We start from the raw sequence: 26,011 nt of genomic DNA, 5'->3' as shown, positions 1-26,011 counted from the left end.
ATTGAATCAGACTGACACATCTACACTGCTGGCAAAGTCTTTTTTTAAAATTTATTTTTATTTTTTATTATTTTTTGGCAAACAGTCTTGTACTAGCTTATAGTTAATAAGTATACATTGTAATTTTTGGATTGTGAAAAGAAAGTTGCATTGAAATTTTTTTTTTTTTTTAATTCTTATCCAGAAAAGGAAAGGATATGGACCTGGCAAGAACAAGGAAGCTGAGTAGAGCAGATTTGGGGACTAAGAATGTAGGGGCTGGGGTGGGGTTGTTCACTCAAGGGAGGGATTTAAATGCCAGGTTATAGAATATAAATTTGACATGAGTGACCATAGGGAGCCATTTGGGCTTTTGAGCAGGGGAGAGACAAGGAAACCTAGGTAGTAAAACTCTCCAGGTTAAAGGGGAATAATTACAAGTTGTTAAGATCTTCCACTGTCATTTTAGAGGAAGGTTGAATATTTCCCCAGGCAGCAAGCTTTATAGCCTAAGGCCAATTCCACCCCTCCTCTCTCCAGCCTTCTCAGCTGGTGACTGGAGCCCAGAAGTATATTGGTGAGATTTGTGCTCCTTATAGCCTTATGCAAGTCCAGATCCCCTTGGCTCCTGGCCCAAATTTACATAACCACATTCATGGAGAAAACAACTATATCTCTGCCAGTACTAAGAATGAATATCTTCATAAAAATGCCTAAATTTTCAGTCAGGCAATGTTCAGTCATTTCAGTTGTGTCCGATTCTCCATGACCCCATTTTGAGGTTTTCTTGGCAAAGACACTGGAGTGGTTTGCCATTTTTTTTCTCCAGCTATTTTACAGATGAGGAAAATGAAGCCAATAGGGGTAAGTGACTTGCCCAGGGTTACACAAATACAGTAAGTATTTGAGGCTGGATTTGAACTCAGGAAGATGATTCCAGGCCTGGCACTTTAGCCACTATGTCGCCTAGCTGCAGTCAGGCAATAGCATTCATCTAGTTCCCAGAGGTAGGCACCATAATGGGACAGAGCACCCAGAAAGTAATAATAGCTCACATTTCCTCATTGCTCAAAGGCCTTCAGGCAGTTGGGTAGCACAGTGGGTAGAGCTCCAGGACTAGAATTGGGAGGACATGAGGTCAAATCTGGCCTCCTAGCTGTGTGACCCTAGGCAAGTCACTTAATCCTGATTGCCTAGCCCTTGCTGCTCTTCTTAGAATTGATACTAAGACAGAAAATAATAATAATAATAAAACAATACCCAAAGCCTACAGAAGATGTGCAATGGAGTATTATTATGCCCATTTTTCAGATAAGAATGAAAGCTGAATGCCACTTAATGGGCAATGGAGAGGTGCATGATGGTCATGAATAAACCACAATATCTTCTGAACAAGTTACAATGAAGGAGAATCAGTGTAAAGGGTGTCATCTGAGAAATATATGCTCAAAAGAAGATGAGATAGGGGGCAGCTGGGTTAGAAAGCCAGGCCAAGAGAGGGGCCCTGGGTTCAAATTTGCCCTCAGACACTTTCTAGCTGTGTCACCCTGGGTAAGTCACTTAACCCCCATTGCTTAGCCCTTACCACTCTTCTATCTTAGAACCAATTAATACACAGTATTCATTCTAAGATAGAAGGTAAAAGTTAAAAAAAAAAATCAGATTCTCTGGTGTGTGTTGAGAGTAAGGACTAGCCAGTAGGAAGCTAATATACTCCATTGCTATCCTTAAGATATCAAGACCACTTGAGGAAGACCTCCAGGATGCTGGGAAGACCTTTTGAGATGAATTTTTGGGCAGTCAAATACCAGACTCAGAAAGATGCATCATTGGAGGTGATACTCACATTAGGGAGGTCACAGATACATCAGAGAATGAAGATACAAATAATGAGAAATAATGTGACTTGCCTAAGGTCATCCAGTTAGTAACTGGTGCAGCTGGGACTTACTTTAAAGTTGGTCTTCTGAAAAAGGGACAGTCCTTTGACTTTAGTTTCCTTGTAGGAGCTGGGAGCTGGGAATGGGATTCCAATGGGAGGCTGAAGATGGGCTAAGAGCTCATTTCCCATTCCGGAGTTGTTCTGGATACAGCTGTACTACTCCAGTTATAACCCTACCTGCCTAATCTGCAAATATCACCCCAGTCAAGCACCAGAGCTTATTTAGTAAAAGGTCAGCTGCTAACACCCAGGGACTGGCAAAGAGACAGATTAACATGTGCAGAGGAATCAGGAGTAAATGAGGGGAAAGCAGCTACTTCAGTGCTAATGACCCAGCCTTGCTCTTGGGCTCAGTTCAACGCCATATCACAATCATTTTCCCTAAATTAGCCCTTCCCAACCAGGATCATTTGGGAAACAACACTGGATTAAATTGGCTTCCTTTCTGGGCTGAGCTCTGGACAGCTCTGAGCAATGCTTATACCACATTGGTTTTTCTCTTTAATCAAAGTTATTCATAGGACACTCAGAAAAATCAAGGCTGGAGGGGGGCAGTCCTCTGTGCCAAGAAGTTTCATTAGCAGAAAATCACAAGATCATATAAAGAATTCTCAATACCAGCTTATTGGGAAGAGCATATAAGGCTCTTGCAAAAGAGATTCCTATCCTTTCCATGGATCCGGCTAGGGGAGGCCATTCTTCTTATCTCTCTCTTGCTTCTTAAAGATAGTAGATATACTTTGGGTAGGGGCAGGCTAGATTGTTATTGTTCCCTAATTTCAGTCATACCTGACTCTTCTGGGCAAAGAGACTGGAATGGTTTGTCATTTCCTTCTCCAGCTCATTTCACAGATGCAGAAATTGAGTCGAAGTAAGTTTCTGAGGCCAGATTTGAACTCCGGAAGATGTGATGCCAGGTCTGGCATTCTATCTATCTCCTGCACCACTTAGCTGCCCTTCAGTGACTAGCAAGTAGTAGGTGTCAATTCAGTGGTGTTAAAGATTAGGTGTAGTGTAAAAAAGCACTAAAAGTGACTGAAAACATCTTCAACTCAGATCCTGGCTCTGACATTTCTTAGCTGTGGGACTAGAACAAGTCAGTGACAAAATAGAAGATGGTGGAGTAGAAGTAGGGAAAGCTCGAACCACCATGAGAATCCTCTCCAACCAATCTTAAATAATGCCTTAAAATGAAATATATGGAGTGATGGGAATAGAACACATCATTGCACTTTTCTGAGATTCAGTTCCTTCATCGATAAAATGAAGATATATGAACTACTTACCTCAGAAAGAGTGTGAGGATCAAATGAGATAACATAGACTGATAATGAAAGGGATAAATAGAGAGATAGATAGACAGATATGTACGTATATATATACATATAGGTGATAGTTTGTTCAATCGATCAATAAATAGATTCACAGATGAATAGTTAAGTATATACATATATATATATAGAAAAGTATATAGATATATAGGTGATAGGGTCAATAGCTAGATAAATAGCTAGCTAGATGGATAGATAGATAAATAGATATAGACAAATAGATAGATGGATGGAAAGATAGATCTAGATAACTAGGAGCCAAATAGGTATGGATAAATATGTAATACCAGCTTCAATAACCTTTCCAAAAGAAACTATAAATGTGGTTACTTTATCTTTAAAAGGAAATATGCCCAAAGAAGATTAGAGAAAGTACAGGATCCATATATTCAAAAATATTTATAGCAGTTCGTTTTGTGGTGGCAAAGAATGGAATATTGATGCCCATTAATCAGGGAATGAATGTGATGGAATACTAACATGCTATAAGAAATAATGAAGAGGATGAGTTCAGAAAAAAAAAAACTAGGAAGACTTGTATGAACTGATGTAGAGTGAAATGAGCAGAACCAGGAGAGCAATTTATATAGTACTAGTTGGAAAGAAACTAAATGAAATAGAAAGAACCTCTTTCTTGAGACAACTATTTTAACTCTTTTGTAGAAATACAGTGGAGAGAATTCTTGGAAAGAGATTTTATTGGCATCTTGAGAGAACAAAATGTTTCCAGAATTGAGAAGTCAGTAGATGATTCTTGCTCTGTAATCCTTCTTAGAGCTAACATTGCAAACAATTATTATTATTAGATACATTGTAAACAATTATTTATACAATTATTTTATTGTTTGTTGCAGGTAATAAAAATGTACAACTAGTAATCTTGATGATTATTTAAGACTAGGTAATTAGGTGGGAAGATGTATAGAGATGAATAAAAGAAAGGGGCAGCTAGGTGACTCCCTGGATAGAGAGCCAGGCCTAGAGATGTGAGGTCCTGGGTTCAAAGTTGTCTCAGATACTTCTTAACTGTGTGACCCTGGGCAAGTCATTTAACCCCTATTGCCTAGCTCTTATTGTTCTTCTGCCTTGGAAACAATACTTAGTATTGATTCTAAGTTGGATGCTAAAGCTTAAAAAAATATGAGAAAGGAGTTCTCTAGTTTATTTAATAAATAATATTTTTAAAATGAGGCTACATTTTACTGTGAGCCACCATAACCTGTGAATACTCAACTGTGTAAGAACTGTGACCAAATTGTTGGAGGGGTACCCATCCCAGTGAATCATGGATCCTTGAAGTAAATAGGATGGTATCAGTCAGTGAGACATAACATTAATAACAACATCATACATCTATTAAAAAAAACAAATCAGTACTTATATGCTTCCTTTTTAGTACTAAAGATCACAGGATAGTGCTTAAGGCAAATGATAATTGAACTTTTTCCCCCCATTCTGGAGTGGAAGGAAGTCTGATTTCCTTTTCAGGTATCTTAAAGATCTGATTTTCCCAGATACACTTTTCAGAAACTTCTGAGATTCTGTATTCTATCTCCCCTCTTTTGTGAATGTGTAAATGCATAACATCCCTGTGGCTCTTGTGGAAATTTCCATATGATTATAACAAATAATATTTAATAGACAGGGTAGGGACTCAGAGCTAGTTGACTAATAAGAAATATCTTTCACTTTTAGGAATTTATAAGGAAATATAAGGGTGTACACCCTGATTGCCTTTGAACCCAAGGTAAGAATGAAAATGTTATCAGTAGACAGACTGACAGAGAAGAGAATAGTTGTTTTTGATCATTCAGTGTGCTAGAATTTTGGAAAGAGCTAACCACTCTGATACTGCTTGAAGCTAACTGATGGTAGAAACTTCAGGTCAGGTAGAAATGGAAGGTAACACCATAAGATATCAGCAAGGTAGGGCCAGTAGAGTCTATCAGTATTCCTAAGCCTCATGATATATGTACTACCTTTCCTCTTCAGCTGTGTAGTAGGTCAGGCTCATATAGAATTTAAAAAAAAAAGCATAGACTCAGAGCTAAGAAAGAACTTAAGAGATCATGAGAAAAGAAGAGCTAATTTTCAGCGGACAATTAGTTCTCTGTTGTTATTTAGGTGTCGCTAATGCTTTATATGACCCCATTTGGAGTTTTCTCAGAAAAGATTCTGGGATGGTTGGCCATCTCCTTGTCCAGCTCATTTTACAGATGAGGAAACTGAGGCCAGCAGGGTTAAGCGACTTGCCCAGGGTCACATTGCTAGTACATGTTTAAGGCTAGATTTGAACTCTGGAAAAAGAATATTCTGGACTCCATCTCTGGCACTCTATCCACTGTACCACATAGCTGCCCAAGTAGCTGTAGAGTGTCTCTCTCTCTCTCTCTCTCTCTCTCTCTCTCTCTCTCTCTCTCTCTCTCTCTCTCTCTCTCTCTCTCTCTCTCTCTCTTTCTCTATACAGAGGCTCCACAGCTTCTCTTAGTTGTCCTCTGGACTATAGGATGTTTTTCTTTATGCCTGACTAAATTTTTTTCCTGCTTCAACCTAAGTCCATTTCCTTTTATATATTTCCCTGTGGACATGGAGAACAACTTCTCACAACCTTCTCATAAAAACCCCAAATGCTGACTTGAAGACATTAAGTAAGTCACTCCAGAGCCTTCTTGTCTCCACATTAAACAATCTTCTGTCTCAGTCTGACCTCTGGGTACCATCAGCTTCAGCTGTCTCCAAATCCTCTTCTGGGGAAGCCAAAAAGCAAAGCAGGAACAATCCCCAACTTCAATCAAAGTCCCAGGGCTATGTAGCAAGTAGGTCTTGACAAGGCGATTAATAGGCCTTTCTGCCTCTTCATAGTGAGGACACCAGAAAACAACTGGATATCTTGAGCAAAATTAAGCCATGAACCATCTAAAGGTTAGACACATCCACAACTGGTCCAGGGAGTTGGGAAGGGCCAGTGCAGTTTAGTCAATATTTGCCTTGAGGAAAGAGATGAATCATAGGCCGATATCTGGTTGATTGGGCCTTGACCTCAGTCATAGGATCACTGAATCACAGACTGGTGAAGATAGAAAGGACTTTAGAGAGCATCTAAGTCATTTAAATGTACAGAGATGCAATATCATTCCTTTTTATACCTATTATCTAGTCCTTTTTTTTGTTTTGATCTTTCTTCTGGCTCTTCCCTGGTTTCTCCACAAAGGTCATTTACTTTTGTTCCTTTCCATCCCCATTGCAGACTTGTAAGAAATATGGAGGTGACAGGGGGAAATGAGATGCCAACATTGTTTTTTTGACCTTTACTTTCAGATTCTAGAAAATCCTTTAGGGAATGTCTGCATGAGAGATTGGGAGGATGAGAGGGATGGAGGAATGAATGCTAAATAGAGTCAATGAATAGAAAAATCCATTCTCCCCACCCCCATCTGATAGTGTCCACAATTCCTACTGGACAGTGCAGGAAGTCACAGGAATGGGCAATAAGAATCTTATATCTGTAAGGGGATTAGAGGTTATCCTTGGCACAAGTACATATTGGATGGAAGGTGATGATGTGAGACCTTGGCCATGTCACTTCTCTTTGGGACTCAAATTCCTTTTCTTTATAATGAATGGGTTGGTCTCAGCGACCTCAAAGGTCCTTTTCAGCTATAAGTCTGTATGTATGGGATTAAAAAGAGACCATTTATTGAGGAAAGGTGGGTGAAGCCAGAAAGGGAATGCATATGATGCCCAGAGAAAAAGAGGTGCCAATCAGGAGTGCTAGCCAGGATTAGCTATGGGAGTTCCTTTTTTTTTAAACCCTTAACTTCTGTGTATGGGATCCTTGGTGGAAGAGTGGTAAGGGTGGGCAATGGGGGTCAAGTGACTTTCCCAGGGTCACACAGCTGGGAAGTGTCTGAGGCTGGATTTGAACCTAGGACCTCCCGTCTCTAGGCCTGACTCTCAATCCACTGAGCTACCCAGCTGCCCAGGGAGTTCCTTTTGAATGTGAAGAAATATAGGAGTTGTAGTTTAACAGAGAAGAGAGAAAAATGGAGAGGGAGAAACATAAAGCTAAAGAAAGGCAGCAATAATGGAGGTAGCAGGGCAGGGGCATGAAATGGGTCAGTAAACAGCATTTTGGATAACATCATCAAGAGGTACAGGAAGTTGAAATCTACCTCCCTCTGTCTTATAGGATGTCTGATCAGCTTCCCATTGCTGCCCCTCTTCTCACCCTATTCATACCCCACCTCTCAAACATCGGAGGATGCAGCTCTTGGCCAGCTCCGCACCTTCCATTAAGAAGTGTTCCCTTTAATGAGCCCTCTGGGCAGACCACTATAGCTGTTTGCATCTCAAGGGCAAGGATTTAAAAATATTGCACATAAACACATCAGCCATCTCCTGACTTCCTCCCTTTGGGGCAGTTTGAACCTTGTTCCATTGACAGAATAGGGAGTTGGGAGAGATGAAGAGACCTTCAGGAGGGTGGGTACCTGCTGATTAGGCAGTGGCCAGAGCCAGGAGCCAGCTCAGCAGTACCATCTGAATAGAAAGAAACACAGAGCTATCAGAAAGAAAGGAGTTCATAGCTGGGAGGGGACTGAGACTACAGAGGATTGGGTGGAAGGAAGGAAGGAAAAAAGAAAGAAGGAAGGAAGGAAAGGAAAGGAGGAAGGAAGGAAGGCAGGCAAGTAGGAGGGAGGCAAGAAAAGGAGAAGGGTAAGGAAAGGAGGAGAGAGGAATAAAAGGAGAAGAGAGAGAAGGAAAGAAGGAAAGGAAGGAGGAAGGGAGTGAAGGAGAAAGGAAGGATAGAGATAGAAATGGAATGGAGAAAAAGCAGAAGAAAGAGAAAGGCATGTAGAAAAAAGAAAGAAGGAAAAGGAGAAAGAAATTGAGGGAGACGGAGACAGAACGGGTGAGTGAGATGAAAGAGCTATAGGGAGACAAAGATATCTAGGACATCTAGGCCTGGCTCCCCAAACTGCTCTGCCTCCTAGACATAGAGGATATAGGGGGCAGGGCAGGGCAAGCAGGGCACTGATAAGTTAAACCTGAAGATCATAGAAGCAAAGCTAACTCCCCTCTCCCTCCAGGAACTTTAGGGTTCCTCTGTTTGTATGGAAGTGCTTTGGAAAACCAGGCAAATCCTGTTGTGACAAATACAAAATTTTTTTTCCCACTCCCAAAACATTAGGACTGTGATGAGGACTTCAGGTTTTTTTTCCCCCATATTGACCTGTCTTTAAAAGAAAGGTTTCAGGAAGGAAGCTAAACCAACTTTGTAAATAAGCCTCCCATACTTAGCAACTCACACCACTCAGTAGGCAGGAGCCTCCTTACCAAATCCTTCCCCCCTCCACCGCCCCAATCCTTATCCTCTCTAAAGGGCAGCTATATTGGGTCTGATAAAGACTTTCCTGATGGGCCCTGAAGGTCTGCTCACACTCAATTAGTTCCAGTAAGGTAATAAGCCTATGGTGAATAAACTATAGATAAATATGACCTTCCTGGATTTCTTCCCTTTTGGTACTCTTTTAAAAAACCTGTTCCTTCCATCTTAGAATCAAATACTGTGTATGGGTTCCAAGGCAGAAGACTGGTAAAGACTAGGCAATTGAGGTTAAGTGACTTGTCCAGGGTCACAAAGTTAGGAAATGTCTGAGACCAAATTGAACCCAGGAATCCTCTATCTCTAGACCTGGCTCTTAATCCACTGAGTCACCTAGCTGCATCCTCCCTTTGGTACTCTTAGAGACTATTCTTCATATACAACACTATCTCCAAACTTCATGTCCTTCTACTGGCCATCCCCCATGCCTGGAATGTTCTCTTTCATATCTTTTTCTCTTGAAGTCTTTCTCTTCCTTTAAGATGAAGTTCAGACCATCTTCTACATGAAAGCCTTTCCTGATCCCCCCCTCCCTCCCAAACAACTTTGTAGATATTATTAATATTATACAAAGAGTATATATTATATATCATACACATATTATAGTTATACAAATATATATCTGTTGACTTTATATTTATGCTGAAGGCATTTTAATATGCTGTCTTCCCCAGTAAACTCATTGTGACTAGAGATTGTTTCATTCTTAGAACTTGTATTCTCATTATCTGGCACTATATAGCACAATACATAGTAGGTGTTTAACAAATACTTGCTGACCCTGTCCCAAATACCTTGGTGTCACATCACAGGTAACCACAGAGAACTTTAGGCATTGAATGCCAAAGTGACTTACAGTCAGACTACCCTAATGCATACCAACTTGGGGAGGACCAGACTGAAATGATGAAATGTTTGAATATTTTTTAAGCTTGCCATTTTAATTTAAGAATATTTTTCCATGGTTACATAATTCATGATCTCCACCCCACCCCCAGCTTTCTCCTCCCCACTCTCAAAGATGACAAGCAGTTCCACTGGGTTATACATGTATCATTGTTCAAAACCTATTTCCATGCTATCCATATTTGCAGCAGAGTGATCTTTTAACATCAAAACCCTAATCACATCCCTATCGCACTATGTGGTCGATCATATATTTTTCGAATGCATTTCTGGTTCCTCAGTTCAATGTTTGAATATTTTTAAAAAATTAATTCCATTTTATCACTTTTTGGCACATAGAGTAGCTTAAAGCAACCACTTGCCAAAAGTGTCACTAGGGCAGAGAAGAATCATTTGAAAGTGGCCCCTTTCCCACCTGCTATGAAAGTTATAAGAGAGCATTTGGTGAATTATGGCATGCAGTCCCACTTCAATTTTGTTTACAAATGGAATTTATTAGTGTTCACCCTTTTCTTCATAGGGAAGCTTGAGCTTGCCCCATGCTGTCATGGATAAGGTAAGATCGGTAAGATCAAAATAGATCAAAATAGTTGAACCTCCTTCTATCCCAAACTTCAAGGTGGGAGATAGGTTTGGTTTAAACATGCAAAAATTAAAAATCAGGTAAGCTTAAAGCTTCCCAGAATATCAGAAAGTTTCCAATTAGACCAGCTTTTGTCTTCAAACTCAAGGTTGGTCCTAACCCACATAAGTATATGTGTCTTACTTTGAACAATGGACAAGGCAAACAAGATACCTCGTAACTTGGGTGGGGATAGAAGCAACATGGAGGCCAAGAAAGGTTCTAATCCATCTCCTTCTTATTCTTTGCTTGAATTTTCTCCAAGACTTACCTGAGTCTTGTCCCTTTTCAGAATCCTAGTGGGTCTTCTATGAGATTTTTTAAAAATCATTTTTATATTTTAAAAAGTTTATTTCATTTTTTCAAAACCCTCCCCTTCTATGTTAGAATCAATACTTTGTATTGGTTCCAAGGCAGAAGAGCTAAGTAATGGGGGGGGGGTTTAAGTGATTTGCCCAGAGCCACACAATTAGAAGGCCAGATGTGTGTTTGAGGCCAGATTTGAACCTGGGACTTCCCATCTCTATACCTGACTCTCTATCCACTGAACCACCTAGCTGTTCTCTTCTGTGAGATTTTTAAAAAATTATTCAATCAGAAACAATGTGTAGGGTCATAAATAAAGCAGGAAAGGTCCACCATTCATAAGTAGGCCCCAAAACACCCTCAGCGAGGTTTCCTTTACTCTATAGTAGGCTTCCAACCCTAAGAAAATGGGCCAAAACCAATCCTGCCTAAGGTTCAACTCCCTCACAACTAGATACTCAGGAAATGTTGTAGATTAGACTAGTAGGACTGTTCTGAATTAGTCTTGGGACCTCAGGAAGTCATCTCTACATGATGTGGCTCTGTTAATCTGAGTAATAAGGCAGACCATTCAATTGATTTTCAGCCATGTCTGATTGTTCCTGTCCAGATTTGGGGTTTTCTTGGCAAAACTCCTAGAGTAGTTTGCCCTTTTCTTCTCCAGCTCATTTTACCAAAAAGGAAACTGAGGGCTATAGGGTGAATGACTTGCCCAGGTCACATAGCTAGTAAGTGTCCGGGGACAAATTTGAACTCAGAAAGATGAGTCTTCCTAAGTCCAGGGCTAGCACTCTATCCACTGCACTATCTGACCAAGGCACAATTCTTAGACTCCACACAGTGCCCAGAAATTGCAAGTTAGACTTTTATGTGCTCCCTGTGGGCAAGGACAATGTCAGCAGTGCTCTATTCCACACATGGCATATGGTCAGAGTGAGCAATCAGCTATGGCCAAGAGCACTTGGCAATATTTAACCACAGTAAAGTGGGATGGCAATGACTGTGAGAGAGGAGAAGGGGGACAGTTTAGTGACCTATATTCAAACTGCCTCTCATTCATCCTTGCCCAATAGGGAGTATGTTTCAGGTCTTAGAGATCAGATCAAAGCTTGCAGAGAGTGGATGCTAATTCTAGTTCCACATTTTCCCTCTTAGCTATCACTCATCTTCCGTTTCCTTTCCTAGTGAAAGGAAAGGCTTGAGGGTACAATGGGTTCAGGAAAGGGAGTGAGAGAGCTAGGTGAGTGACTTTTAACTGTGACAATATATAAAGTAGTTAGTGGTGGGGAACCCCAGCTCTATCTCCAGGTTCTGTGGGCACAGGGAAGATCTTCTTCATCATCCTACTTTCTGGGGTCCTTTGGTGATCAAATCGAACCACTGGTTACCCTAGAAACCATTTCAACCTCTTCCACTCTTGGAGGTAAGAATTGTCTCATGAATTGGCCAGAATGTCCTTCCTTCTTTTCATTGACAAGTTCATCATCTCATTAGGGACAGATTGAGCCCTTTGCATATATATCTGTCCTGTAGTTAACATAACTGGGTCTGATTAATTTAAGCAATTCAGTTGACTGAAGACAGGGAGATGGATCCAATGACCTCTCAAGGTCCCTTCCCAATTCAATGATTCCATAAGCCATAGGTGTTAATCTGCAGAGGAAGTGTAAAGTAGTGGGTAGATCAGTGTGATTTTGAGGCAGTAAGACCTGAGTTCAAATTCTGCCTCTCATTCTCATCTGGCAAAGAGAAAGGGACACTATAGTTTTCATTTTCTTGACATGAATAATTTCCTCTTAAATTAAGTCTTCTTTTCAATGTTAAACAAAGAGCCATGTCTAACCCCTATATTTTGCCTTCCTTTACCTCAGTTTGTATGCAAAGATGAACAAGACAGTACACTCTGTCTTGGACCCTTGAGGCCAACAACTGAATAGCAAATTAGAGTCTCCTTTCCTTCCCCTGAAGCACTGTCCCCAACTGTCCCCAAGGTTTACCAGTTGTGAATGCAGCATGATTATATGCCTTTCTTTTTTCCATAAGTATCAGTGGAAAATAGTTCCTATTTAGTACCAGCTATCTTTTCTCTCCTTTGCTTTTTAACGATGCACGGGATAAAGCCTTTTACTTGATCGTATTTTAAATTGTAAATAGTGGGTTTTCTTTGCCACACAATATTTCGTGCCTGTGTGACCCTGGACAAGTCAACTTCCTTCTCTGTAAAATGGGAATACTAATAGCATCTACCTCACAGATGTTGTGAAGATCAAATGAGAAGAGGGATATAAAATGCTTTTTAAACCTTACAGCACTAGATAAATGTGAACTTATATAATACACTATGGTTTTGATGCTGTTATTCCAAAATTACATGATTTTATAATTTTGTGACCTATCTGGACTGTGCCAGATGGACAGATGAGCTCAAAATCCAGCCTGTCCCAGTGGTGCTCTCCATGGTCCTGGAATATGCCATGAGAAAAGAGGATGGGGACTCCCCACAGAAAACCAATGTCTTAGTGTCACTGGGCAGCCAGACTGACCATCCATCTGTCAGTGTCCCTCTCTGCTCCCCACTCTCTCCATCTGTCTCTCCCAGTGCCCATTGGTCTGGGCAGGTCCAGGGAGGGAGAAGAAAAATGGCACTTGATCAGAGGCTTCTGCAGAGGGTGATTGATCAGCACACCATAACGCCAGTTTTGGATTGAGGGAGGGTGGAAGTGGTGGGGGTGAGGTAAGGAGAGGGAGTAGGGAATATAAATCACAGGGGAATGAATGCCATTTATCACTACCTCCAAGGACAGATGACACCTTCAGCAGTAAGCTACGGAACAGACCTCTTTAGGGAGCAGAACAAATGAGTTAATGGAGCCCGACCAACCATTCCTTCTGTTATGGGTCACCAGGGCTGTTCCTGTTAGGAAGCCCCCATTTCCTAGAGGGACTCTTTGCTTCTAGTTATTTTTCATACATGCCTGCCACACTAATTTTCCAATGCCATTCTTGTCATGCCTCTCCCTGACTCAAGAACCCTAGCAGCTCCCTGTGGCTTGATTATCTAATCCAAATTCCTCACGTTATCAGCTGAGCTCCTGATGATTTTCTAGATCCATCTCTTCCTTTTGAAGCCACTTGTCCAATCATGGACCTCTGCTTGTCCAATTTTATGTGCACAACTTAGTAGGTTGTGCCTCCAGATTTTTGCCTATGTCATTCCCTCTTCCCTGGCCTGGAAAAATGAGTTGCCAGTAATTTAGTTTTTCTGAGCCCAGTTTTCTCATCTGTAAAAAAAGGTAATTGATACTCATACTATTGATCTCACAAGATTGTTGGAAGGATTGAATATAAATTATATGAGAAAGTCTTCTGAGATAATTTCCATGCCTATTCTAAGAACTCCCTTATTCTATCTCCATATAGCACTCATCTCTTTGATTAGAAGGAAGGGGATTTGTATTTATTGATGGGCACTTGGAACTAATCGATATGAAAATAAAGGCTCCTTATAGAGATTACCTTCAGAGTATTCATCTCCATTATGTCTAAGCTGTTTCAGGTATGTATCTTCTTCTTTTCCCTTCCCACCTTGTTTTCCCCTCCCCTATCAGACTGTGGTCAAGTTCTGGGCCTTCTTTCTTCTGTCTCTCTCTCTCTCTCTCTCATTATAATGGGGCCAGTACCCATTGTGTAGACATACAATAAAATTTTATTAAATAATTAGCTAGAGTTTAAGCAAATGGCTCAAGATAGGTACAGGGGAGACTGATCTCTCAACATCTCTTTACTCCTCTACTGGTCCCACCCTCCTTCTTTCTGTCTGTAGATGGGGCATCTCTATATTTCTCCTATCTGATACAAAAACCTGATGCCCACTGCTGGTCACCCTTGTTTGGGGTTGGGCAATCAAAATTAAGCTCTTCTGTGTGACCTTAGGTAAGTCACTATAATTTGGAAATTGGTACAGTTTTGAACATAGTTTTCATAGAATGGAAAAGGGAAGTATTCATTTGGCACTTATTTTGTGCCAAATAGGGTAACAAATGCAGGGCATACAAAGGGCTTTAAAAGATTGCCTACCCTTCGATCCAGCCATACCACTGCTGGATTTATACTCCAAAGAGATCATAAGGAAAAAGACTTGTAAAAATATTTATAATCGTGCTCCTGTGGTGGCAAAAAATTGGAAAATTCGGGGATGCCCTTTGATTGGGGAATGGCTAAACAAATTGTGGTATCTGTTGGTGAAGGAATACTATTGTGCTCAAATGAATAATGAACTGGAGGAATTCCATGTGAACTGGAACAACCTCCAGGAATTGATGCAGAGTGAAAGGAGCAGAACCAGGAGAACATTGTACACAGAGACTGATACACTATGGTACAAACGAATGTAATGGATTTCTCTACTAGCAGCAATGCAATGATCCAGGACAATTCTGAGGGACTTATGAGAAAGAATGGTGTCCACATCCAGAGAAAGAACTGTGGGAGTAGAAACACAGAAGAAAAATAACTGCTTGACCACATGGTTTGATAAGGATATGATTGAGGACGTAGACTCTAAACGATCACCCTAGTGCAAATATCAATAATATGGAAATATGTCTTGATCAATGACACATGTAAAACCCAGTGGAATTGCTAGTTGTCTATGGGAGGGGGTGGGAGAAGGGGAGGGAAAGACCATGAATTATGTAACCATGGAAAATTTTTCTTAATCAATAAAAAGATTTAAAAAATGCAGGGCATAGAAATAGAAAAATTAGACAATCCTTGATCTTGAGGAGATCATACTCTAATTAGGGGAGACAACACATCAGAGAGGGTTCAGTTTCATGGCAGGTAGAAAGGCCAAGTGGAACTTGGAGTCCAGCAGAAGAAGCAGGGAAGATGGTAAGGCCCTATGGACCTTGGTTAGCAATGGCAGGGCAGACAGTCTCTGGCCAATGAGTGTTGGGAAGGGAGTAATGGACTTAAGGGTCAGAATAAAGTGGAACAGCTTTGGGTTACCCTTGGCGAGATAGTGAAGGAAGAAGTCAGCATCCAGACTGGGGTTGGGTTAGGGAAGAGAAAGGTTTCTCTAAGGCCTGTTCCTGCTAGTTGTTAGGATGGGGTAGCAAATGAGCATGGGTAAAAAGAAAACATGAACTTAGAGAATTATAAGGACCTGTGAATTTGAATTGGATACATTAAACAACAAGGAATAATATTGGAGTTCTTGTCTTGAGGACATGGAGGGACGTGATGAAAATGGCACTGAAGGAAGACTTTTCTAGCAGGTCTGTATGGGCAACCGGGTGGCACAGTGGATAGAGTGTTAGAATCTTCTTGAGTTCAAATATGAACTCAGACACTTAACTGGCTATGTAGCCATGGGCAAGTCACTTAACCTAGTTTGCCTCAATTTCCTCATCTGTGAAATAAGCTGAAGAAGCAAATGGCAAACTACTTTGCCAAGAAAACCTCCAGTGGGATTATATAGAGTCACACAAGACTGAAATGACTGAACAACAAGTTTATGAAAAGGAACTAGAAGCAGGGAATCTCCTTAGGAAATGGAATCTTGATGGGAAAGGTTTTTATGTTACTACTTCTCCAACTCATGCATGCTGGTTAGAGAGCACTTGGAGAAAAGGGAGGAAGATGAACCTTGGGGGTACTCACCAGTGATGTTGTTGACTAAGGATAGGCTCTCACAGTACTGATCCTGGAGTGAGGCTGAGACTGGTACAAGCCACAGAAGAAGGACCTATAAGAGTCAAGGGAAGAAAGAAACATGGTTAGGACACTGCACTCTTCTCAGAGATTCCACTCTGGACAAGACTAAAATCTCACTGGATTTAGAACTGGAAGGAACCTCAGAGGTCATCTAGTCCAACACTTTCATTTTATAATTGAGGAAACACATTTTAGGAGAAGTGATTTGCCCAAGATCACATAAACAGTAGGCAGCAGAACTGGAATTTGAACCTAGTCTTCTGATTCCAAAATCAGGACTCCCTCCACTATATATACACATTTAAGGTCTATTATAAAATACCCAAGCCAAAATGCCACACCTTATCGAGTGGGAACAGTTAGCTATCCTCCCTCCATTGGAGAAAGCCTCCCCCAAAAGTCTAGCAGCTACTTGGGCATGAAATTCCCATGAATGGAAGGAAAGTGAATATCCTGCAAAGGGCAGAAAGCACAGCCCTAGACTTCCCTTTCTTTTTGGTCCTATAGCACCTCTAATGGACATATTTGGTTCTTCCAAAAACTGCCAAGTGTCAACTTAAGGCTTAGCTTGGGATAGAGCTTCTGTTGTTGTTCAATCATCTCTGTTGTGTTTGACTCTTCATGACCCCATTTGGGGTTTTCTTGGCAAAGATACTAGAGTGGTTTGCCATTTCCTTGTCCAGATACTTTGACAGATGATGAACTGAGGCAAACAGGATTAAGTGACTTAAGACACCGCTAGTAAATGTCTGAGGCCAACTTTGAATTTGCGAAGATGAGTCTTCCTGAATACAGGTCATGGGCTCTATCCACCGCACCTTCTAGCTGCTCTGGGAAGGAAGAGAGAGAGCCAAACTGGCCGGGAAGGGAAGCTTAGAGATCTTGTGGAGTGTGGAGGGAAAAGGAATTATTTCTAGTTACAGGGACTGGGTTCAAATCCTGAATCTGATAATAGTGATAACTTGCCTTTATAAAAAACTTTGAAGTTTACAAGACCCATTTTGTATGTTTTCTCAGCTGATCTTCACGGTAATTCTATGAAGCAGGTACTATTATTATCACCATTTTTACAAATGAGGAAACTGAGACAAACAGAGGTTAACTAGCTTGCCTAAGGTCACACAGCTATTAAGTGTCTGATGCAGGATTTTAATTCAGGCCTTTCTGATTCCAAGTCTGGCATTCTAATCTTCTACCTCCAAGAGCTATTATTATTATTAATAATAATATTATTATCATTGCTATCCCAAGGTTATTCAGCTAAGATAATATTTGTGATGTATTTAGCTCAGTGTCTGGCACAAAGTAGGTGCTTAATAAATATTTGTTTCCTTTCCTTTCTATTTACTGTACCACCTAACTGCACTGAAACCTTCCCTGTTTCTTTTCCTTTTCCGCTTTTTCTCCCTTTGGTATTTTTTGTTCTTCCATCAAAACCTGGCTTCTGTCCTGGTAGGGGGTGCTGGGGTGGGGCGGGATGCTACTGCCAAACTGGAAGAGCTAGAACACAGAGATTTTTCTCGTGGGTGGGAAGGGATATGGAACAGTGGAAAGAGCCCTGGACTTGGAGGCAGAAAGTCTTAACGAATCCAAGTGTAACATGGGGCAGGTAATTTCACCTCTGAGCCCTAGTTTTCTGATCTGTAAAATGGAGCTCATATCTGTACCGTCTGCTTTAGTGTGCTAAGAGAAAGGTGCTTTGTAGCTTGTAGTCTCTGTCTATAAATGTGAGCTATTCCTAGCAGGAATGACTAGGAATATTGTCTCACTATCTCTCTTCTGAGATTTAGGACTAAACCATGATGCTAAAATACCCATTAAGTCCCACTTTCCAGAGGAATCATGTTTATTAAATTGAATTTCAGACCCAGTCCCATCTGAGTCAAAAGACCAAACTTAATTCTTCATTCTGGCTCTGATATTAATTAGCTGTGTGAAATTGGGCAAAGTTTATCACTTCTCTGAGCCTTAGTTTCTTATTCTAAAATGAGACCATATGGCCTTTGGAGTCCTTTCCAGTTCTGACTTTCTATAGCTTTTCCCCATTTGCACCTAGGCTCAGTGGGGCCATTTGCCTTCCTTGTTCTAAGGAGCCCTCTCAGCTCTAGATCTACATATGTGCACACTGTGTTCATACCTAGAAATGGACAGCTAACAAGTCCAATTGCTTTATTTTACAAAGGAGGAAACTGAGACCCAAGGTCATCTAGAAAATAAATAGCAGGGGCTGGGTTTGAAACCATGTTTGTCTTCTATCAGGGCCAGCAATGATCTTTCTACAGCTAGGTTTTTTTTGTTTTGTTTTTATCTCTTCAGATATAACCACGTCTTCTCTCATTATGTTCACATTTCCTTCTCCCCACTCATTTTCAGGGGGAGGGATTTTGACAGCCTTACCCTTTGTTTTCATGTCTGAAATTCTGTCACTTTACAGCACTGTCCTCTACCCTCCCCAACTATATCCTCTGGGGAAAGGAAGTCTCTCCCTAAAGAGTCAGTCCCCCTGGGATTCCCTCCTTGAAGAGCACAGCAACTCCACCCAACCAAGCAGGCAGAACTGAATTCCTTCTGCTAATATTAGAGACTCATTACAGCTCAGCCCTGCCCCTTCTCAGCTGCAGTGCCACTGCTCAAAGCCTCTCTCTTTAATTAGGTACTTCCCAGTGTGCTCACACATGCCCACCCTGCTCATTGGTGATAAATAGTGTTGGGGAGCTGGGTCTGCACTGCCTGCCTGCCTGCCTGCCTGCCTGCCCTCAGATTCCAGGAAATAGTTGTGCCCTCCAGCTCCTAGGGATCCCCTCACTACCCTGGCTGTTGCTGGGTCCCTAGGGTAAATAAAGGGCATGGAGAAGCCCCAGCTTGTTGCCTCATGATAGGGGGAGATGTGTGCATCAAGGATGCTGAGATAGGTGTGTGGGTAAGGTCAAGGGACATTATGAATTCTAGGAACAATACCAGAATGGAATACATGGCCATCCTCAATTTAATTTCAATTAAGTTCAACAAGCAAGCAAACAAAAATGAAACAGTTTTGCCCTCAAGGAGTTGACATTTTAGCCAAGAGGTAACAACATATCTAGCACAGTGGATAGAGCCAAGTCCTGGAGTTAGAAAAACGTGAGTACAAATCTGGCCTCATACACTAACTGTAAGTCACTTCACCCTGTTGGCCTCAGTTTCCTCATCTGTAAAACAAGCTGGAGAAGGAATGATAAGCCACTCTAGCATCCCTGCCAAGAAAAACCCAAATGGAGTCACAAAGAGTTAGACACAATTGAAAATGACTAAACAACAACCATTATGGATAAATGTATATATATATTGACAGGAGATAAATAGCAACCACCTTCCCTTCTGAAGAGCTCACCCTCATTGAGTGATCAGTCTGTGTAAAAGTTCAGTATTGAAAGGATTTAGTATTTTGGTGTGATATGGCAAACTTCTGGATACTTCCTTAGTCCTACTCCCAGGTGTGAACACCATCTGCACACAGGTGGATCCAGAGCTGAGATGCTCCTTAGTGGAGAATAAGGAAAGCCAATAGCTTAGCCCTACTAGGGCCAGCATCAAATCTTATTGTAACATAGATATATAGGTAGCTGAGTGACACGGTAGAGGGAGTTTTGGGTCTGGAGACAGGAAGACTTGAGTTTAATCAGACATACCTTACTTTAAACCCAGTTTAAAGACATTAAACTCAGTTTAATCTGGGTTAGTCACTTAACCTCTGCAGCCTTGGTTTCCTCAACTATAATATGGGGATAAAAGCAACAGCTACCTTGCAGTGTTGTTGTGAGAATCAAATGAGATAATTTTGTAAAGCGCTTAGCAGCGGCTGGCACATAGAAGGTACTGTATGAATATCTTTTTAAATATAAAAACTAAACTCAGAGTAATTTGTTGGGGGGATCACTAGCAGCTGGGGGAGATTAGGGATGATTTTGTATACTGGTGCTTTAGCTGAATCTAGGGATGCTAAGAAGTAGACAAGAGGGAATGGTGCATGCCAGACAGGAGGGACAGCCTATTCAAAGTCATGGAAGGGGGAAAATGTAGAATCAGTGTAAGGAAAACTACAAAGGCAATCCGATTGGATTGTAAAGTGCATGAAAGGAAGACGTGGGTCTGGAACGGTAGGCTGAAGCTTTGAATGCCAACAGAGGAGTTTTTATTTTATCTTATTTAAGAGGGAGCTTTTTGTACAAGGGAGCTCTGTGATCTGATCTGAACTCTAGGAATATCCCTTTGGCTTCTGGGTGGAGGATGAAACAGAGAGATGAATTAAGGAGCTGTTAAAATGGTCCAGGTGAGAGGTGATGAGCACATGAACTAGGGTGGTGACCCTGTCAGTGGGGAGATGAGAATGGATGTAAGAGATGCTAATGGGTATGGGGCATGAGAGCTGCTGTGAAGGATGCAGTAGCCAGATTGGGCAGTTGATTGGATATGGGAGTCCAGGGAGAATGAAGAATGAAGAATGACTCTGAAGTTGCAAACCAGGGTGATTGGAAGGATGCTGGTGTTCTCAACACAAAATAGGAAGGTTGGGAAGAGAGACAGCTCTTAGGAAAAAGGTAATAAGTTCTGGTTTAGACTTGTTAAATTTGAAATGCCTTTGGGACATCCAGTTGGAACTGTCCAACAGGCAGTTGGTGATATGGGATTAGAGCTCAAGAGAGAGATTAGGATGGTTATTTAGATCTCGGAGTCATATGCATAGATATGAAAACTAAACTTGTGGAAACTAATGAGATCAGCAGAGGATATGTAAAGAGAAAAAAGAGGACACTGATAACACTTTTGGTAGAACTGTGAACTAATTCAACCATTTTGAAGAGCAATTTGGAGTTATGCCCAAAGAGTTATAAACCTTTGTACACCTTTTGATCAAGCAATACCACTATTAGGTCTTTTCCCCAAAGTGAACAGGGAGAAAAGGGAAAAGAACCTATATATGTTCTAAAATATTTATAGTAGCTCTCTTTGTGGTAGCAAAGAATTAGAAATTGAGGGGATGGTCATCCATTAGGGAATGGCTGAACAACTTATGGTATATGAATGTAATGGAATACTACTGTGCTGTAAGAAATGATGAGTAAATAGACTTTAGGAAAAAAAAAACAAACAGCCATGTAAAGACTTGTAAGAAATGATGAAGAACAAAATGAGCAGAACCAAGAGAACATTGTATACAGCAATAGCAATACTATTTGAAGGATAACTGTGTATGAGGAAAGCTACGAAGGCAATCTAATTGGATTGTAAAGTGTATGAAAGGAAGACGTGGGTCTGGAATGGTAGGCTGAAGCTTTGAATGCCAACAGAGGAGTTTTTATTTTATCTTATTCAGGAGGGAGCCATTGGAGCTTTTTGTACAAGGGAGCTCTGTGATCTGACCCGAACTCTAGGAATATCCTTTTGGCTTCTGGGTAGAGGATGAAGCAGAGAGAAGAATTAAGGAGCTGTTAAAATGGTCCAGGTGAGAGGTGATGAGCTCACGAACTAGGGTGAGAGAAGGATAAATAGAAGCATGTGTGATATAGTTTTACACACAAACACATACACATAATATATGTATACATATAAACATATATTTTATGCACATAATATATAATACACTATTACATATATGTATATGTATATTTTGTATTATATATTTTGTATGTTATATATTATTATATATTTTGCATATATTTTGTATTCTCTCCCTTTCTCCCTATTTCTTTCTTTCTTCTCTGCCTTTCTCTTCCTATTTCTCTCTCTCCCTCTCTCCCCTCCTCTCTCCCTCCCTCCCTGCCTCTCTCCCTCCCTGCCCCCCCTATCTCTCTCGTTCTTTCCTTACCTCCCTCTTCTCTCTTTCTCCCCCTCTTATTCTTTTCTTCTCTCCCTCTCTTTTTTCTCTCTCCCCATGTCTCTCTGTCTCTGCCTTTGTTTCTCTTTCTCTCCTCCCTCTCCCCTCCCCTCTCTTTCTCCTCCTCCCCACGTGTGTATATATCTTTGTCAAATAGTAACTTTCTCTAGTGCAGGGTGGGGAGAGAGGGAGGGAGATAGTTTGGAACTTAAAATGTAGCCAAAAATAAAATGAAATTTTTAAAAATAGAGAGAAAAGAAAAAGGCTTGAGCAGAGCCTTAGGGTAAACGAACAGTTGGGGGCAGGGTAGGGATGATAATCTTGTAAAGAAGACCGAGAAGAAAGTCCCTACTAGGTGCAATGCATCATGGGAAACATGCATCTAGAGCTCCTTTTGCCCTAAATTTCCTTTTTATTTTCGTTCCTCTCTCAAGAAAAGTAATGAAAATAGTCAAATAGTTTCTTGTTGTTGGTTTAATTGGCTAGCCAAATGTTCTGACTAGACTTTGTACCTTCACATTCTATTACTGAAACAGGTTCTGAAGAAATCATTCTGTTACTTTATACATACTGTACTGAGGCAACCTCAGCCATGGAACCATTAAATTATGGTCTGAATATTGAAGTCAAGAGCCAGGGGAAAGGGTCCGGAGTAGCTTCTTCCCAAAGAGGAAATAGAATTAAAAAAAATGCAGAGACATTTAATACTGGGAGGAGTCTATGATAAATGAATGAGAAAGCATTTATTAAGTGCTTACCATGTGCCAAGTATAGAGTCAGGAAGACTTGAGTTCAAATTCAGTCTCAGATATTTACTAGCTGTATGGCTATGAACAAGTCACTTAACTTTTGTCAACCTCAGTTTCCTCATCTGTAAAGTGGGGTTAATCATTGCCAGCATAAGGCCCCTAACCCATTTATTGCACTATTTTAGAGGGTTGTTATGAGGATCGAATGAGATAATAGAGTATTTAGCACAGTGCCCCGCACATGGTATATAAATGTTGGCTACTACCATTATTATTATTAACCATTGATAATAGTTATTATTAATATTATTATTAGTTCTACTGTTATTATTATTAACTTGACAATACTCATAAAACACTTGAACCATTCACCTGTTTTATTCTCACACAAGGACCAGTTCACCTCTTTTTCTTATTTATTTATTTATTTATTTAAATTTAAATTTTTTATTTTATTTTGAATATTTTCCCATAGTTACATATTTCATGTTAGTTCCCTCTCCCCCAAACTCCTGCCCCAACCCCATAGCTGACTCACAATTCCACTGGGTTTTACATGTATCATTGATTAAGACGTAATTCCATATTATTGATAGTTGGACTAGAGTTATCGTTTAGCGTCTACCTCCCCAATAATATCCACATCACCCATATGTTCAAGCAGTTGTTTTTCTTCTGTGTTTCTACTCCTGTAATCCTTCTTCTGAATGTGGGTAGCATTCTTTTCCATAAATCCCTCAAAATTGTCCTGTGTCATTGTATTGCTGCTAGTACAGAAGTCCATTACATTTGATTTTACCACAGTGTATCAGTGTCTGTGTACAATGTTCTCCTGGTTCTGCTCTTTTCACTCTGCATCAATTCCTGGAGGTCTTTCCAGTTCACATGGAATTCCTCCAGTTTATTATTCCTTTGAGCACAATAGTATTCCATCACTAACAGATACCACAATTTGTTCAGCCATTCCCCAATCAAAGGGCATCTCCTCATTTTCCAATTTTTTGCCACCACAAAGAGCGCGGCTATAAATATTTTTGTTCAAGTCTTTTTCCTTATTATCTCTTTGGGGTATAAACCAAGCAGTGCTATGGTTGGATCAAAAGGCAGACAGTCTTTTAAAGCCCTTTGGACATAGTTCCAAATTGCCATCCAGAATATTTGGATCAATTCACAACTCCATCAGCAATGCATTAATGTCCCAATTTTGCCACATTCCCTCCAACATACCTCCCTTTCCTTTGCTGTCATGTTAGCTAATCTGCTAGGTGTGAGGTGGTACCTCAGAATTTGATTTGCATTTCTCTAATTATAAGAGATTTAGAACACTTTTTCATATGTTTGTTGATAGTTTTGATTCTATTCATGTCCCTTGCCCATTTACCAATTGGGGAATGGCTTTCACCTCTTTTTCTGATCATCCATATGCACTATATATTAAGGCAGACCCATATGATTCTCTAGTCCTAAGGAATTTCAAACATTTGTTGTTGTTGTTTAGTCATTTTTCAGTTGTGTCTGACTCTTTGTGATCCCATTTGGGGTTTTCTTGGCAAAGATACTGGAGTCGTTTGCCCATTTCCTTTTCCAACTTATTTTACAGATGAGTAACTGAGGCAAGCAGAGTTAAGTGACTTGCCTAGGGTCGCATAGCTAGTAAGTGTCTGAGCCTAGATTTGAACTCAGGAAGATGAATCTTCTTGACTCCAGGCCCCAAATTCTATCCACTGCACAATCATTTTATTAACAAGAAATTTAAAAAATCACAACCTCTCTGGTTTTCCTCCCTAGGAAATAACTTTACTGTTGATTCTCATTTAATAAATGAAAAATTGAGGCAGTAAAGGATGATAGTGACCTATTTCCTTTCTTTGACTTCTGAGCAGAGAGAAGGATCTTTCTCAGAGTTTGCTTTCCTAATATAAAGTACCTATCCTCATCCTCCCATCACCCACCATACATTAAAAAATGGTAGATACCTTTAGAGAGGCCATAGCAAATAGGATATCCAGATATAATGAAGACTTCCAGGACTTTGTACAAATTCTTATCCTTTTTCCAGAGCCAGGACTAGGGGTAAATAAGATAGACAGGGGGGCCAACTAGACTGTAACACTTGCCAGGTACAATCAAGGACAACTTTTAATATTCATTTTTTATAAAGGCACATTTTTATGGTCAGGAAAATTCAGTCTGTAATCAATGAAATGACACATGATAAAAATGAAGGACAGTATAGACAGCCTCTTAGAGGGGGAAGGGAAGATTTCCATTTTGAAACCGTATCCCCTGCACACAAATTTTTGGGGGGACAGAGGGAGAGGATCTTTTTATCCCTTTTGCAAACTTCCAATGGTAGAACCAAACCACTAGGAAACCAGATGGAGTCTAGGGCTAGAAACATTTGTAGTCTAGCCTACAAATTCCAGAGGTTTTCAGGCTAAAGCATACCCCAAGAGACCAGTTCGACTACCTGGCATCCCACCCGTGTATCGTAAAGCCTTTTCAGGCTTTTAGGCAGGGCAGCTAGTTGGCACTGTGGATAGAGTATTGGGCTTGGAGTCAGGAAAACTCATCTTCCTGAGTTCAAATCTGGCCTCAGATACTTCCTAGTTGTATGACCCCAGGCATATCACTTCACCCTGTTTTCCTCAGTTTCCTCAAATGTAAAACTAGCTGGAGAAGGACATGGCAAACCACTCCAGTATCTTTGCCAAGAAAACCCTGAATGGGGTCACAAAGAATCAGATGTGATTAAAAAGACAAAGCAACAACAAAATGGTGCCTACCACACATCAAGGAGATAACGTAGGTAAAGTACTTTACATATGCTTTAGATATCCATTATTTTGCTTGATCCTCACAACAATCGTGCACTATAAGTAGTTAAAACCTTATGCCCATTTGGAACTATGCACAAAGGGCTTTAAAAGACTGCCTGCCCTTTGACCCAGCCATATCATTGCTGGGTTTGTACTCCAAAGAGATCATAGGAAAAAAGTCTTGTACAAAAATATTTATAGCCTTGCTCTTTGTGGTGGCAAAAAATTGGAAAATGAGGAGATGCTCTTTGATTGGGGAATGGCTGAACAAATTGTGGTATCTGCTGGTGATGGAATACTATTGTGCTCAAAGGAATAATAAACTGGAGGAATTCCATGTGAATTGGAACAACCTCCAGGAATTGATGCAGAATGAAAGGAGCAGAACCAGGAGAACAT

At 40.6% G+C, this 26,011-nt stretch overlaps 1 protein-coding gene across 1 annotated transcript in view; it reads right to left on the bottom strand.

The window, feature by feature from the left end:
* CRHR1 (corticotropin releasing hormone receptor 1) overlaps positions 1–26,011 on the bottom strand; it is a 109,254-nt gene that overhangs the window by 50,355 nt on the left and 32,888 nt on the right. Inside the window, exons 2-3 of the mRNA XM_044675126.1 lie at positions 19,612–19,709; positions 16,137–16,222 (exon numbers count right to left, since the gene is read on the bottom strand). Coding sequence (XP_044531061.1) covers positions 16,137–16,222; positions 19,612–19,709 — 184 coding nt within the window. The remainder of the gene's footprint in view (positions 1–16,136; positions 16,223–19,611; positions 19,710–26,011) is intronic.

Source organism: Gracilinanus agilis, chromosome 4 (assembly GCF_016433145.1).
Source record: "Gracilinanus agilis isolate LMUSP501 chromosome 4, AgileGrace, whole genome shotgun sequence".
NCBI classification, from domain to species: domain Eukaryota; kingdom Metazoa; phylum Chordata; class Mammalia; order Didelphimorphia; family Didelphidae; genus Gracilinanus; species Gracilinanus agilis.
This window is presented reverse-complemented; position numbering and strand designations above follow the sequence as displayed.